At 43.7% G+C, this 16,225-nt stretch overlaps 1 protein-coding gene across 5 annotated transcripts in view; it reads right to left on the bottom strand.

Moving 5' to 3' along the window:
- The window catches only part of BRPF3 (bromodomain and PHD finger containing 3), a 253,523-nt gene that overhangs the window by 72,529 nt on the left and 164,769 nt on the right, over positions 1 to 16,225 (bottom strand). For all 5 annotated transcript variants that reach the window (XM_044288215.1, XM_044288216.1, XM_044288217.1 and 2 more), the window contains 2 exons: positions 6,840 to 6,968; positions 6,439 to 6,751 (listed from right to left, as the gene is read on the bottom strand). In XM_044288215.1, coding sequence (XP_044144150.1) covers positions 6,439 to 6,751; positions 6,840 to 6,968 — 442 coding nt within the window. The remainder of the gene's footprint in view (positions 1 to 6,438; positions 6,752 to 6,839; positions 6,969 to 16,225) is intronic.

Here is a 16,225-nt window from a genome sequence, read left to right as displayed (position 1 = left end):
CAGTAAGTTATAGTAGGCAGAGACTGCCCTTGTTCTGCTGGGCGTCTCCTCCTCCTAGGCTGTAGCGCTGGCCAATCGCAGGGCACAGTTCACAGCCTGGAAGAAAAAAACCTCCCAGGCTATGAGCTCTGCGCTGCGATTGGCCAGCGCTACAGCCTAGGAGGGGGAAACGCCCAGCAGAACAAGGGCAGACTCCGCCTACTATAACTTACTGAGCAAAGATACCGGAGGACATAACGGGAGAACGGAGCAGTGCCCAGGGATAATAGAAAGTGCAGTGAGATCCCTGGGCGCCACTGTATATGTCACAATACTTAGTTCTCAATGTTTTTCCAGGTGAAAAGTCCTCTTTAAAGAGAATACAACCGGATCTGTTCATAAGAGATACAGACGGTTGTATTATCAGTAACGGAAGCGTTTTTGTTGAACGCTCCCCAGCACTCACCATTATTCCTGGGAGCCGCTCCGTTCACCTGCTGGGCCCCATTACTGTCTCCTCTCCTGCTCCACATACTGATTACTATCGGAGGGATGGGGAGGAGACATGGCTGTCGCGTTGTCCAATCGCAGCACAGGGAGAAGGAACGCCCACTAGTGAAGCTGATGTCTCCTCCCCATCCCTCCGATAGTAATAAGCATATGGAGCAGGAGAGGAGACAGTAATGGGGCACAGCGGGCGAATGGAGCGTCGCCCAGGACGAATAGTAAGTGCTGGGACATCGCTGGGCGCCGCTCTGTGTAGCCTAATACTCAGTCTGGAACCAGGAAAAGTAGACTTTAACACATAATACAGGAGGCGGGTGCGGCAGCAGAATCGCATTGCCGGCACCCTGCCCCTGACAGGGAGCTGCAATCAGCGGCAGTTAACCCCTCAGGTGCGGCACCTGAGGGGTTAACTGCCGCTGATCTGCCAGTACCCGCCTCCTGTATTAAGGAGTAATTATCATTGGTGGTGCAGTGTGCCCCCCCTTAATCCCCCTTCCCATTAAAATCATTGGTGGCACAGTGCGCCGGCCCCTCTCAACCCCCCAGTATTAAAATCATTGGTGGTGCAGTGGCAGCTTCTGATCAGAGCCCCAGCTGTGTAGGCCTGGGGCTCAGATTGGTTACCATGGCAGCCAGGACGCTACTGAAGCCCTGGCTGCCATGGTAACATCCCTAATGCTGTGTGCACAAAGCACAGAGCAGCAGGGACAGTGTGAAGTCTTATTCACCCTGATAGAGCTCTATCAGGGTGAATAGGACAAGGGATGAAAGATCCCAGGTTCTAGCCCCTAAGGGGGAAATAATTATTAAAGAAAATGTGTAAAGAAAAAAAAAAGAAAAAGAAAAAACCCTCACCAAAATATGAATCCCAATTTCACATATAAAATGTAAAAATAATAAATATATTACATATCGCCACGTCAGAAAAGTCCAAACTATTAAAATCTATGCAGTGAACGCCGGAACAGAAAAAATAAATATAAACTGCGCGAACCGCCATTTTTTTAAATGCGGAATGCACGTGGCTTTTTTGGTTTATTTTTTTCGCGTGGTACCGAATGGTATCGAGTATCGCAATACTTTTTCATGGTATCAAAACCAATAAAAAATTTGGTATCCTAACAACTCTATATGAAAGTAGCTAAAAGAGCTTTTAGTGAGGTATTGTTACTATGTGTGGCACAAGGGGAAATATTATTGCTATGGGAGTAATAAGAGGAGCACTACAGGGTGCAGTATTATTGTGTGGATCACAAAGGAAGGCACTTTTACTGTGTGAAGCACCAGTTAGACGCTATTACTGTATGAGGCACTATTAATGTCTAGGGCAGTGATGGTGAACCTTTTGGAGACAGAGTGCCCAAACTGCAACCCAAAACCCACTTATTTATCCCAAAACTGCAATTTACCCTGAATACTACAGTCCAATAGTATACCTTCCATGTGCTTTATCATTTAGTTATAATAGCCTGCCTACATTCAGTGCGCTAGCTGTGCCGTTCATAGCTCACCCTGTGCTGATGAATGGCAGGAAAAGTCTAAGGCATATTGGTACACCACAGACTTTTTCCAGGGTGTGGGTGCCCACAGAGAGGGCTCAGAGTGCCGCCACCACTGGTCTAGGGCATCTTATTTCAGGGGCCACTGTCTATCTGGCACTGTTATTTTTGGCTATTTATTTGTGAAGTACAGTATTTAGAGGCATTTTGCAACACACCAGGTACACTAAATGAGGCAGCAAAAGGCACAGCACTGAGGGTAGAAGTAGGTTTTAGAGATTGTGTGGTAGGTGAAAAGTAGATAGGGAAGGTGGTAGAAAAGAAAAAGGGCCTTGGCAGCAACTCTATAGACGAGGTGGAAGAAGCTATCATTAGTTGTGGGAGAGATGAAGAAAAAAAGGGAAATTGAATAATTCCAGAGATCTCAGAAAATAGTCAAGTTTTTCCAATTAATACGTCTAAAACGGCCTCTAAATGGATATGGCAGCCGCTTGACACTTTTCAAAACTGTATCTATAAAAGCAGCTGAAAATGCACCAGATTTCTTAATAGCATTCACACAAAAAATAGTCTCGAGCACACCACACAAGAGGTACATAAAAGCAAAAGAGTACAACATAAGGCAGGATAAGCCAAATTTATCACATAGCAAGTCCTTGATCTAAGGGCTCTTTAACATTTGCGTTGTCCGGATCCGCTGTTTACTCCATTTGCCGGAATTACATGCCGGATCCGGAAAAACGCAAGTGAACTGAAAGCATTTGAAGACGGATCCGTCTTCAAAATACGTTCAGTGTTACTATGGCAGCCAGGACGCTATTAAAGTCCTGGTTGCCATAGTAGTAGTGGGGAGCGGGGGAGCAGTATACTTACCGCCCGTGTGGCTCCCGGGGCGCTCCAGAATGACGTCAGAGCGCCCCATGCGCATGCCATGCGATCACGTCATCCATGCGCGTGGGGCGCCCTGATGTCACTCTGAAGCCCCCCGGGAGCCGCACGGACGATAAGTATACTGCTCCCCACTACACTTTACCATGGCTGCCAGGACTTTAGCGTCCCGGCAGCCATTGTAACCATTCAGAAAAAGCTAAACGTCGGATCCGGCAATGCGCCGAAACAACGTTTAGCTTAAGGCCGGATCCGGATTAATTCCTTTCAATGGGCATTAATTCCGGATCCGGCCTTGCGGCAAGTATTCAGGATTTTTGGCCGGAGCAAAAAGCGCAGCATGCGGCGGTATTTTCTCCGGCCGAAAAACGTTTCGGTCCTGAACTGAAGACATCCCGATGCATCCTGAACGGATTTCTCTATGATTCGTCACAGCAGTCACGGGACCAAGCCACTCACTGGTCCTGCAGGGACCAGAAACAGGGTAATTGTGGAAGCATGACAGGACCATGGACAGTTGACTTTTTTTTTTAGGTTTAGGTTCCTAAGCTGGACAACCCCTTCAAATGGGTTGTCTGCTTTTTTAAATATTCCTATAAACTTCCTATATGCTTGAATAGGACGGAGTCGTCCCATAGAAGTGAATGGCACGGCTTATTTGTAATTACACCTGTTCACCTCTGCAATGTCAACGGCGAGCAGGCAAACAGTGATGGGAAGGCAGCACTCGCACAAGAGCGTCCTTCACTTCAAACAGCTGGGGTGCTGGTTGTACTATGAATAGGTCATCAATATTAAAAAAGCGAACAACCCCTTTAAAGAAATGGGCGGTTTTCAGGACCCAGAAAGATTATCAAACTTGGAAAATGGGAAAAATGTCTACCAACTTAATTACTATATGCAAATATATCAATACAAAGATACTGAAAATCTGCCAAATAGTTTTTTTTGTAGTAGATTGCTTTAGATGGGCCAGTGATTTATTTATTTGGACTTGGGAGGAAGCTTCCCTTTAAATTATTAGCAATTTATACACCCTTCTCCCACGGACCATAAATCAGAACCAACAACTAGTATATAGAAAGATACTAGCAGATTCTTCTAGGGCTTGGTTATTAAGCTGTAGATTGCCTCTAAGAATACATTTAAATAATTATTAAAAGGCTTTTCTAACTGATGATCTATCCTCAGGATCGTGGGGGTCTGATGATCCCCAAAAATCAGTTGTTTGAGAAGGCAACGGCACCCCTGTGAGTGCCGCTGCCTTCTCATAGCTTATCAAGCACAGTGCCGTACATTGTATAGTGGTTATGCTTGGTATTGTGCGCAGCCCACTTCTATGGGGTTGAGCTGCTCCAAGGCAACATGACAAATGAACGTGTCATCACTGGCCACGGAGAAGCTGTGAGAAGGTCTCGGCACTGCCTTCTCAAACAGCTGATTGGCGAGGGTCCCAGGTGTTGGACCCTCAATGATCAGATACTGATACAAATACCTATCCTCAGAATATAATATTATAATGTCTTGGAAAACCCCTTTATTATTCTTCCATAACATTCTTGAAGGGGCATGAACACCAACATTTTTATGACATATTAACATGATTTAAAATTTTTTTTTTTTTATAAAAATGGGTGGATGGTTTTCTGAAAATATTTTCTAAAGCCACTTGGTGTATTCTACTTCCCACCCTGGCTCTAACTTTCTCCATTTTTGAACTCTTAGCACAAAAGCATGGCTTTCTTATTCAGATATATTTATTAATGATCTTGTACAAGTCTTGCATAGTAAAATATCAATTTTCACAGATAAAACTAAACTGTGTAAAGTAAATAACACTGAAGAGGACAGTATACTACTACATAGAGATCTGGATAGACTGGAGGCTTGGGCAGATAAGTGGCAGATGAGGTTTAACACTGACAAATGTAAAAAGTTATGCACATGGGAAGGAATAATGCAAGTCACCCGTACATACTAAATGGTAAAACACTCGGTAACACTGACATGGAAAAGGATTTAGGAATTTTAATAAACAGCAAACTAAGCTGCAAAAAACAGTGTCAGGCAGCTGCTGCCAAGGCCAATAAGATAATGGGTTGCGTCAGAAGGGGCATAGATGCCCGTGATGAGAACATAGTCCTATCACTTTACAAATCATTAGTCAGACCACACATGGAGTACTGTGTACAGTTCTGGGCTCCTGTGAACAAGGCAGACATAGCAGAGCTGGAGAGGGTCCAGAGGAGGGCAACTAAAGTAATAACTAGAATGGGGCAACTACAGTACCCTGAAAGATTATCAAAATTAGGGTTATTCACTTTAGAAAAAAAGACGACTGAGGGGAGATCTAATTACTATGTATAAATATATCAGGGGTCAGTACAGAGATTTATCCCATCATCTATTTATCCCAGGACTGTGACGAGGGAACATCCTCTGCGTCTAGAGGAGAGAAGGTTTGTACACAAACATAGAAGAAGAATCTTTACGGTAAGAGCAGTGAGACTACGGAACTCTCTGCCTGAGGAGGAATTCAAGAGGGGCCTGGATGTATTTCTGGAGTGTAACAATGTTACAGGCTATAGCTACTAGAGAGGGGTCATTGATCAAAGTTATTCCGATTGCCTGATTGGAGTCAGGAACAAATTTTTTATTCCCCTAAAGTGAGGAAAATTGGCTTCTACCTCACAGGGTTTTTTTTTTCTTTTTTTGCCTTCCTCTGGATCAACTTGCAGGATGACAGGCCGAACTGTCTTTTTTCAGCCTTATGTACTATGTTACTAGATCATTAATTCTGACCAGAGATGGAAGAGGAGATGAGTGACTCAATTAGAGCATCACACAGTACTTTGAAAAGTGCAATGCTCTTCTGTAGGCATTTTTATTAGCTCTATCAACAATAGAGCTGCCATACTGTTATTCTACTTCTACCAATCGACTATATTATTAAAAAAGAACATTATTCTTGCAGCAGCAGTTAAATAATAATTGGTTAATGATCCAAAAAGGAGCTTTCTCTCTTTGCTGACTGCTATAGAAGATCTGTATTTTGTATTTTAAAGGGGTTGTGCAGGCCATTTATATTGATGAACAATCGTCAGGACAGGTCTTCAATATCTGATCAGCAGGGGTCCGACAAGCTGTTTGAAGTGGAGACGACACTCCATGCATGCGCTGCATCCTTTTCATTACACTGCCCATCGTCTTGGAAGCCTTGCCAATGCTCGTTCCATTCACTTGAATTGAGCAAGTACTTGTAATTACACTACGCCACTGCGTAGGAGACAACTCAATAGTGTAATGAACATTAAACAGCACTCACATGCAGTGCTGCCTCCCATTTAAAAAGCTGATCTATGGGGGTGTCAGAACCCAGCTGATCACATATTGATGACAGGTCATCAATATAAATGGCCTGCACAACCCCTTTAATTTTCAGTGTTATAGAACTGTCAAATGAAAAAACAAAACCTGCCAAAAATGTAAAAGAAATAAAATAAAAAAATAAAGTTCTACGACTACCTCTTTCTAATAGAAGGATCATGTAAAGTAGTCCTCTTACCCTCTTCCCATGAAAAACGATAGTAGTCATCAGCATGAGGCTTCTCTGGAAGATGCATTAGTGAGCATGGATCAAATCCAATACTTTCTGCTTGGTGCCTCGCATTACACAGTATAGCTGTGCCCAGGTGATGAAGACGTACAGCAGCTTGGTGGAACACAGTTTCCCGAGAATTGTAACGCAAACAATTAGAAACCATTAAATTAAAGTCATTCTCAAAAGCTAGAAAGGATGGATACTGGTGACATTCCAGTTTGTGGCGCATAGTTGAAAAGTCCATGGGGTGCACAACAAAATCCATGTAATCTGGTACCTGAAGAAAAAAGGGTAGTTGCATAATGTCAACCTAGTTAGTTCTGTAAACCGCATTTTAGTAGTAATTAAAGATAGAAAGCTGTTACCTCACTGAGATTAACAGGTTCGGTAAAGATTTTGGCAGAATCTTTCTCCTGCAACAAGTCCAGAGTTGTTCTAAGGAATACATTGAATGGAGTCAACTGCAACTCCATAGCTGCCTGGTGTAACTTTACCTGAAGAATAATAATAAAAACCATTGCATCAAATGAAGTGGGTGAACATTTTTCAACGTTACTACCGATGTTTCTGAGATGCCCCCATGAGGCAGAAGCCAATATATAATTCAGTGATATAAGCATAGATCATTGGCTCAATAACCTACCTCTGGAAAGTTAGTAACAACAATATAGTAACATTTAAGAAAGGCATCCATGCCCCTTTTCGAGGGTAACTTCCTTCACAATAGTAATAAAGTTCCCTGTCTATTTGTCTAGCTGTTTAGTTCAAGAGCTGGGCAGACAGTGGACAATGTGGCTGCCAGTGATCAGAGTGACGGACAGGCACACTTGCTGTCAGAGCTGATTGCTGCAGCCACGCTCTCTTCAATCTTCCTGACAAGTCACCGATTAGGTAGTAAGCGCTGGGCAGGTAGAGGAGAGCGGGGCTGCAGTATTGAAAGTAAGTCTATTGTGTCTGCTATCTGACCAGCATTTAACAACCCAGAAGGGACACGCTAGGCAAATGAAAAAGAGGAGGTCAGCTAGCACTCAACGCAGATCAAACAGGCAGCAAACGTAATAAAATGCTTCTCTTTTTTTATTTAGTAAAATATATTATAGACACTTGTGGAAGCAAGGGCTGTGGCAGAGAGAGGAGAGGCAGGCTAAGAAACTTGCCTCAACACATTACAGTGATCACACGCCGATGTACAGTAGAAAACTGACACTGAAAATTCTCAGAAGGTTGCTTATGGTGCTGGGCTGGCACATAGCGCAGTTGTGATGCAGTTGAAAACAGCTGTTGCATCAACAAACATGCATTCACAACTCAAATTAGCCAGTTTAGCATCCTCATTAAACCATGGTGTTCTGCGTAGTAGAAATAATCTAAATGATTTAGTTAATTTAAGCTGCCTACAATTAAAAACAACATTCTGAAGGTATGCAGTCCTTAGGGGATACTTTACATGCAGTTTAATAAACGTTTCCAGAATTTCCAAGCCATAACTTTAAACAGAGCCATAACTTTTGTTAGTTCTCTATTGACAAAGACACAGGGACTTTTTTTCAGGATTAGGCTACTTTCACACTCTCGTTTTGGCTTTCAGTTTGTGAGATCCATTCAGGGCTCTCACAAACAGTCCAAAACGGATCAGTTTTGCCCTAATGCATTTTGAATGGAAAATGATCCGCTCAGAATGCATCAGTTTGCCTCTGTTACGTCTCCATTCCGCTTTGCTTGCAGCGTTTTGGTGTCCGTCTGACGAAACTGAGCCAAACAGATCCATCCTGACACACAATGTAAGTCAATGGGGACGGATCTGTTTTCTACTACACAATAGAAAACTGATCCTTCCCCTATTGACTTTCAATGTAGTTCAAGACGGATCCGTCTTGGCTATGTTAAAGATAATACAAACTGATCCGTTCTGAACGGATGCAGATAGTTGTATTATCTGAGCGGATCCGTCTGTGCAGATCCGTGACGGATCCGCACCAAACGCGAGTGTAAAAGTAGCCTTAAAGAGGACCTTTCATCAGAAAAAAGTATGTAAACTGACTATACCGACGTGTAGAGCGGCGCCCAAGGATCCCCCTGCACTTACTGTTATCCCCGGGCGCCGCTCCGTTCTCCGGTTATAGCCTCCGGTATGTTCCTACTTAGGCTCCACCCGGGGGAACTTAGGCTCCACCCAGGGGAACCTGCCGAGGTCTCTTTCTCCTATGCTGTAGCGCTGGCCAATCGCAGCACTCAGCTCACAGCCTGTTCCCCCGGGTGGAGCCTAAGTAGAAACATACCGGAGGCTATAACCGGAGAACGGAGCGGCGCCCGGGGATAACAGTAAGTGCAGGGGGATCCCTGGGCGCCGCTCTACACGTCAGTATAGTCAGTTTACATACTTTTTTCTGATGAAAGGTACTCTTTAATGGTACCATTTTAATCTTTCTGGTAAATCTACTGCAAAACTGTAAAAAAAAAAAAAAAAAAAAAAAAGATATAATCTATATTTTTACAGCAACTTATTCCGCGGGTAAGTACAATTACATCTATAACAAATGTACATGGTTTTTATTCTGTTTTCCTACTTTAAAAAAAATGCCCACAACAATTTATCTTTCTGGTGACTAAAGTGTGTAAAGGCTCATTTTCTGCAGAGTGAGCTATAGTTTTTATTACTATAATTCTGGACAACGTTTTGATCATTTTGTATTTAATTTTTGGTGGAGGCAAGGTGACTAAAACATTGCAATTCCAGGTTTGGATTTTCATGCTGTTCACCATGCGGGACAAATAACATGATGTTTCAGTAGTTTGGACATTTTCAGATACAGCAATACCAATTATAGGGTAGGGCGGAGCTATCCCTACAGCTCATGAATATTCGTGCTGCTTTCTCACAGCAAGATTCTAGCCCTACTGCTCTTAGGGTCCATTTACGCATCCATAGTGTGTTTTGCGGATCCACAAAACACGGACCCCGGCAATGTGCGTTCCGCATTTTGCGGACTGCACATCGCCGGCACTAATAGAATATGCCTGTTCTTGTCTGCAATTGTGGACCTGACTGTATTTGCTCAGATCCATCTGCTCTATAACATGCTGCCTTCAGATTGCAGAGCATTTTGTGGTGACAGGTTCCCTTTAACACAGACAGCATCTGCTGTGTATGGAACAGGCTCCTGTGTCTATACTCTCCTTGCATACCTGAGAGATATAGTTGCATCACTGTGTGCAAACAGTCTCACTGCTCTTAACCCCTTCTTCCCCAGGCCAGTTTTCACCTTCCTGCCCAGGCCTATTTTTTGCAAATCTAACGTGTCAATTTATGTGAAAATAACTTTGGAATGGTTTCACTTATCTAACCGATTTGGAGGCGACACGATTTCTGGTGACACATTGTACTTCATGTTAGCAGTAAATTTGGGTCAATAATTTTAGAAGTAATTTTTCAATTTTTTAAGCGCCAATTCAGTTATAAAGTGATTTTGAGGGACTTGCGTGATATAATCACCCATAAATGACTCCATTTTAGAAACTACACCCCTCAAATTATTCAAAACTGATGTTAGAAACTTTTAACCGTTGAAGTGTTCCATAAGAATTAAAGGAAAATATAAAAAAAAATTGCAGATTTTTTGTTAATCCATTTTTTCTTGCAACACAGCAAGTGTTAACAGCAAATTTAACCTCAATATTAATTGATCCTTCAGTTTACAGAAACACCCTATACGTGGTCGTAAACTGATCTATGGGCACATGGCAGTGGTCAGAAGGGACAGATTACCACATATTTTTTGTAGGGCAGATTTTGTTGAAATGGTTTTTGGGCACCAAGTTGTACTTGAAGAGATCCTACAGTGGAATCCCCAAAAAGTGATCCCATTTTGGAAACTAAACTCTTCAAGGAATTAGTAAGGGGTGTACTGAGAACTTTGACTTTACTGGCTTTTTACGGAATTTAGAAACACTTGGCTGTGAAAATGAAAAATCCTATAAACTGTTGCTTTAGCCCCAAATCTTTCATTTTCACACAGGGTTAACATGAGAAAACACCCTATCATTTGTTACCCATTTTTTCCTGAATATGGTAACACCCCATATGTGGTTGTAAACAGGACTCAGAAGGGAAGGAGCGCCATATGGCTTTTGCAGCACCGATTTTGATGGATTGGCTTACGGGCACCAGGTTGGCAATGAACAATCTCTGGAGTACTAGTAGAGCTATTTTCTGACAACCATGTGTTTTTCTCAATGTGAGGACTTTTTTTTGCGGGTTCAGTTGCAATCATGATTGGTTCTATTTTGGGGCACATACAATTTTGGGATCACTTTTTATTTTGCTTTCTGGAAAGCAGGATAAAGAAATTCTGTCATTACTTTTTGGGTTTTGTTATTGTGGCGTACACTGTGTGGAAAAAATGACAAGTTATTCTGCTGGTCAGTACAATTATAGAGAATTTTATATAGTTTTCTTTAACGATTTACCACTTTTACACACCATTTTCTGAAAGCCATAATTTTTCTTATCTTTGGGCGAATGTCTTATGTGGGGGCTCATTTTTTGCAAGATGAGGTGACGTTTTCATTGGTGCCCTTTTGGGGTACATACAGCTTTTTGATCACTCAATGTTATGCATTTTGTAAGGTGAGGTGACAAAAAAATGACTTTTCTGGCACATTTATTAATTTTTTACAGCTATCACCAGACGGGATAAATATTTTATAGAGCATCTTGTTATGGATAATAACTAATATGTCTATTTTTTTATTTAAGTTTTACACAGTAAAATAATAAAAAAATAAAAAAATAAAAAAAGAAATAGATTTTTGTATAACTTACCAGCAAAATATCTTTCTCGCTCTTCCTTGGGGGACACAGGAGACCTTGGGACGTCCGAGAGCAGTCCAAGAAGGAAGGGACCACAGCCCAAGGCAAAGCCACCACAGGCATCAAGAAACCGCCGCCTACAACACAAGGCGGCCCAAAGCAGCATCCGCTGATGCACGAGTTTGCACCCTGTAAAACTTGGTAAAGGTGTGCAAGGAAGACCAAGTGGCCGTCTTGAACAATTGTTCAGCCGAAGCCCGATGTCTCTGGGCCCAAGAGGCACCGACCGCTCTGGTGGAATGAGCGGTGACACCGAAAGGCAGAACCCTGCCCTTGGCGCGGTAAGCATCAGCGATAGCTAATGTGATGAAACGGGCGATAGACACCTTGGAGGCTGCCAATCCCTTGCGCCGACCCTCGGAACTACAAAAAGAGAGTTTGTGCGACGAAAGGGGCCGGTGATCTCCAAGTAAATCTTCAAGGCCCTAACCACGTCCAAGCGGTGAAGTTCCCGTTCCCGGGGGTGGGAAGGGGATGGGCACAAAGAGGGGAGGACGATGTCCTCATCTAGATGAAAGGCGGAGACCACCTTCTGAAGGAAGGAAGGAACGGACGGGACGGAGAACAGCCTCATCTTGATGAAAGACCAGAAAATGCTCGGAACAAGAAAGGGATGCCAATTTGGACACCCGTCCGTAACGGCTCGAAGGGGGAAGCTTGTAGCACGAGAGCACAATATTTTGGTCCCAGGGCGGAATCGGGGAACGGTAAGGAGGAACCGAGTGAGCCACTCCTTGGATGAAGGTCTTGAAAGGTCCGAGAGGAGCCAGGGGATGCTGGAAGAGGATCTACAGTGCAGATACCTGACCCTTCAAGGAACTGAGACCCAGCCCCAGGTCCAGGCAGGACTGGAGGAAGGAGAGAACTGTGGGGAGAGAGAAACAGAGAGGGGGAACACTCAGATTCTCACAGAACCCCAAATAAGACTTCCAAGTCCGATAATAGAGCTTGGACGAGGAAGGCTTCCGGGCGCGGATCATGGTGCGAACCACATTCGTGGAAAATTCCTGTCGCGTCAAAACTGCGATCTCAACAGCCACGCCGTCAAACGTAGCGACCTGGAATGCTGGTGGAAGATCGGCCCTTGAGAGAGGAGATCTTCTCTGAGAGGTAATGGCCATGGCACGTCTCCCAGGAGAAGCATCAGATCGGCGTACCAAGACCGGCGAGGCTAATCTGGAGCAACTAGAATCGTGGGAATGCCTTCTGCCACGATCTTCTGGAGAACCCGAGGCAGTAAGGGAATGGGAGGAAACACATACAGAAGGGAAAATTCTTGCCACAGAAGAACAAGGGCGTCGACGCCGTACGCCCTCGAGTCCCTTGCCTTGGCCAGGGAAGTGGGAAGCTTGTGATTGAACCTGGAGGCCATGAGGTCCACATTCGGATGACCCCAACGAAGGCAAATGGACTCGAACACGTCCGGGTGTAGCGACCACTCGCCCGGCTCGATGGTGGTCCAACTGAGGAAGTCCTCCGTCCAGTTATCCACCCCTGGAATATAAATCGCTGTCAGGGCCAGAACGTGAGCCATCGCCCAGAGGAGAATGCGGGTAACCTCTCGCATTGCCATGGCGCTGCGAGTACCATCCTGGTGGTTTATGTATGCCATGGCCGTGGCACTGTCCGATTGGACACGGAAGGGACTGCCTTTTAGCAGGGGAGTCCAGTGTCAGAGCGACAAGAAGATCGCCCTCAATTCCAGAACGTTGATCTGAAGCTTGGACTCCGATGGAGACCAGGTGCTCTGGACGGACCCGGGGGGGAAACCCCCCCCCCCCAACCCTGCAAACTGGCGTCGGTGGTAACCCCCCTGCCATGTCATTGGAAGGAAGGATTTCCCCTGGAGAGGGGTCCGCAACCACCAGCCGAGAGAGGCCCGAACTTGGGGAGATAGAAGGAAGGAAGGGACTCTCCGGAGACGTGTCCCAAGCAGAAAGGATCGCCCTTTGAAAAGTGCGGGAATGAAACTGTGCGAAAGGAATTGCCTCGAAGCAGGCAACCATTTGTCCCAACACCCGCATGCTGGATCGGAAGGACGGATGGCGGTGGTGAAGAAGATTGCGAACCGACCGCTGGAGGGTCAGACGCTTGTAAGACGGACCTCTGCCGCCTCCGTATCCAGCATCATCCCCAGGAAGATCAACCATCTGGAGGGAATCATGGAAGACTTGGGAAGGTTGAGAAGCCAACCAAAGCGTCCCAGGGTCTCCAGAGTGAGGTCTACGCTGGCGGACGTCTGAGGAAAGAAGGGCGCCTTGATGATGACGTTGTCCAAGTAAGGCAGCAGAAAAACACCCCTGGAGCGGAGCAAAGCTAGGACAGGGGCAAGGACCTTGGTGAACACCCGAGGAGCAGTCGCCAGGCCAAAGGGAAGGGTGAGAAACTGATAGATCGTACCCCACTGCAAAGCGAAGGAAACGATGGTGACACCAAACGACCGGAACGTGGAGGAAGGCATCCTGAATGTCGATTGATGACATAAAGTACCCCTTCTCCAGGGAGGCCACCACGGAACGGAGGGACTCCATACGGAATCGCTGAAGGCGGAGAAAACGGTTCAGCCGCTTTAACCCCTTAAGGACACAGCCTTTTTACACCTTAGGACCAGGCCATTTTTTGCAAATCTGACCAGAGTCACTTTAAGTGCTGATAACTTTAAAACGCTTTGACTTATCCAGGCCGTTCTGAGATTGTTTTTTGTCACATATTGTACTTCATGACACTGGTAAAATGAAGTAAAAAAAAATATTTTTTTTGCACCAAAAAATACCTAATTTGACAAAAATTTGGAAAAATTTGTAAATTTCAAAGTTTCAGTTTCTCTACTTCTGTAATACATAGTAATACCCCTAAAAATTGTGATGCCTTTACATTCCCCATATGTCTACTTCATGTTTGAATTATTTTGTGAATGATATTTTATTTTTTGGGGATGTTACAAGGCTTAGAAGTTTAGAAGCAAATCTTGAAATTTTTCAGAAATTTACAAAAACCAAATTTTTAGGGACCACTACAGCTCTGAAGTCACTTTGCGAGGCTTACATAATAGAAATCACCCAAAAATGACCCCATTCTATAAACTACACCCCTCAAGGTATTCAAAACTGATTTTACAAACTTTGTTAACCCTTTAGGTGTTGCACAAGAGTTATTGGCAAATGGGGATGAAATTTGAGAATTTCATTTTTTTAGCTAATTTTCCATTTTAACCCATTTTTTCCACTAACAAAGCAAGGGTTAACAGCCAAACAAGACTGTATCTTTATTGCCCTGACTCTGCCGTTTACAGAAACACCCTATATGTGGCCGTAAACTACTGTACGGCCACACAGCGGGGCGTAGAGTGAAAGGTGCGCCATATGGTTTTTGGAAGGCAGGTTTTGCTGGACTGTTTTTTTGACACCATGTCCCATTTGAAGCCCCCTGATGCACCCCTAGAGTAGAAACTCCATAAAAGTGACCCCATCTAAGAAACTACACCCCTCAAGGTATTCAAAACTGATTTTACAAACTTCATTAACCCTTTAGGTGTTGCACAAGAGTTATTGGCAAATGGGGATGAAATTTGAGAATTTCATTTTTTTGCCTAATTTTCCATTTTAACCAATTTTTTCCCACTAAAAAAGCAAGGGTTAACAGCCAAACAAGACTGTATCTTTATTGCCCTGACTCTGCAGTTTACAGAAACACCCCATATGTGGCCGTAAACTACTGTACGGCCACACAGCGGGGCGTAGAGTGAAAGGTGCGCCATATGGTTTTTGGAAGGCAGGTTTTGCTGGACAGTTTTTTTGACACCATGTCCCATTTGAAGCCCCCCTGATGCAACCCTAGAGTAGAAACTCCATAAAAGTGACCCCATCTAAGAAACTACACCCGTCAAGGTATTCAAAACTGAAGTTACAAAGTTTGTTAACCCTTTAGGTGTTGCACAAGATTTAATGGAAAATAGAGATACAATTTCAAAATTTCACTTTTTTGGCAGATTTTCCATTTTAATATTTTTTTTCCAGTTACAAAGCAAGGGTTAACAGCAAAACAAAACTCATTATTTATGGCCCTGATTCTGTAGTTTACAGAAACACCCCATATGTGGTCGTAAACTGCTGTACGGGCACACGGCAGGGGGCAGAAGGAAAGGAATGCCATACGTTTTTTGGAAGGCAGATTTTGCTGGACTGGTTTTATTGACACCATGTCCCATTTGAAGCCCCCCTGATGCACCCCTAGAGTAGAAACTCCAAAAAAGTGACCCCTTTTTAGAAACTACGGGATAAGGTGGCAGTTTTGTTGGTACTAGTTTAGGGTACATATGATTTTTGGTTGCTCTATATTACACTTTTTGTGCGGCAAGGTAACAAGAAATAGCTTTTTTGGCACCGTTTTTTTTTTTGTTATTTACAACATTCATCTGACAGGTTAGATCATGTGGTAATTTTATAGAGCAGGTTGTCACGGACGCGGCGATACCTAATATGTATACAATTTTTTTTTATTTATGTAAGTTTTACACAATGAATTAATTTTTAAAACAAAAAAAAGTTTTAGTGTCTCCATAGTCTAAGAGCCATAGTTTTTTCAGTTTTTGGGCGATTATCTCAAGTAGGGTCTCATTTTTTGCGGGATGAGATTACGGTTTTATTGGCACTATTTTGGGGTGCATATGACTTTTTGATCGCTTGCTGTTACACTTTTTGTGAAGTAAGATGACAAAAAATAGCTTTTTTTACACCGTTTTTTTTTTTACGGTGGTCACCTGAGGGGTTAGGTCATGTGATATTTTTATAGAGCCGGTCGATACGGATGCGGCGATACCTAATATGTATACTTTTTTTTATTTATGTAAGTTTTACACAATGATTTCATTTTTGAAACAAA

This window comes from Bufo gargarizans, chromosome 3, assembly GCF_014858855.1.
Source record: "Bufo gargarizans isolate SCDJY-AF-19 chromosome 3, ASM1485885v1, whole genome shotgun sequence".
NCBI classification, from domain to species: Eukaryota; Metazoa; Chordata; class Amphibia; order Anura; family Bufonidae; genus Bufo; species Bufo gargarizans.
Note: the sequence above shows the minus strand (reverse complement) of the source record. Positions and strands in the feature narration are given on the sequence as shown.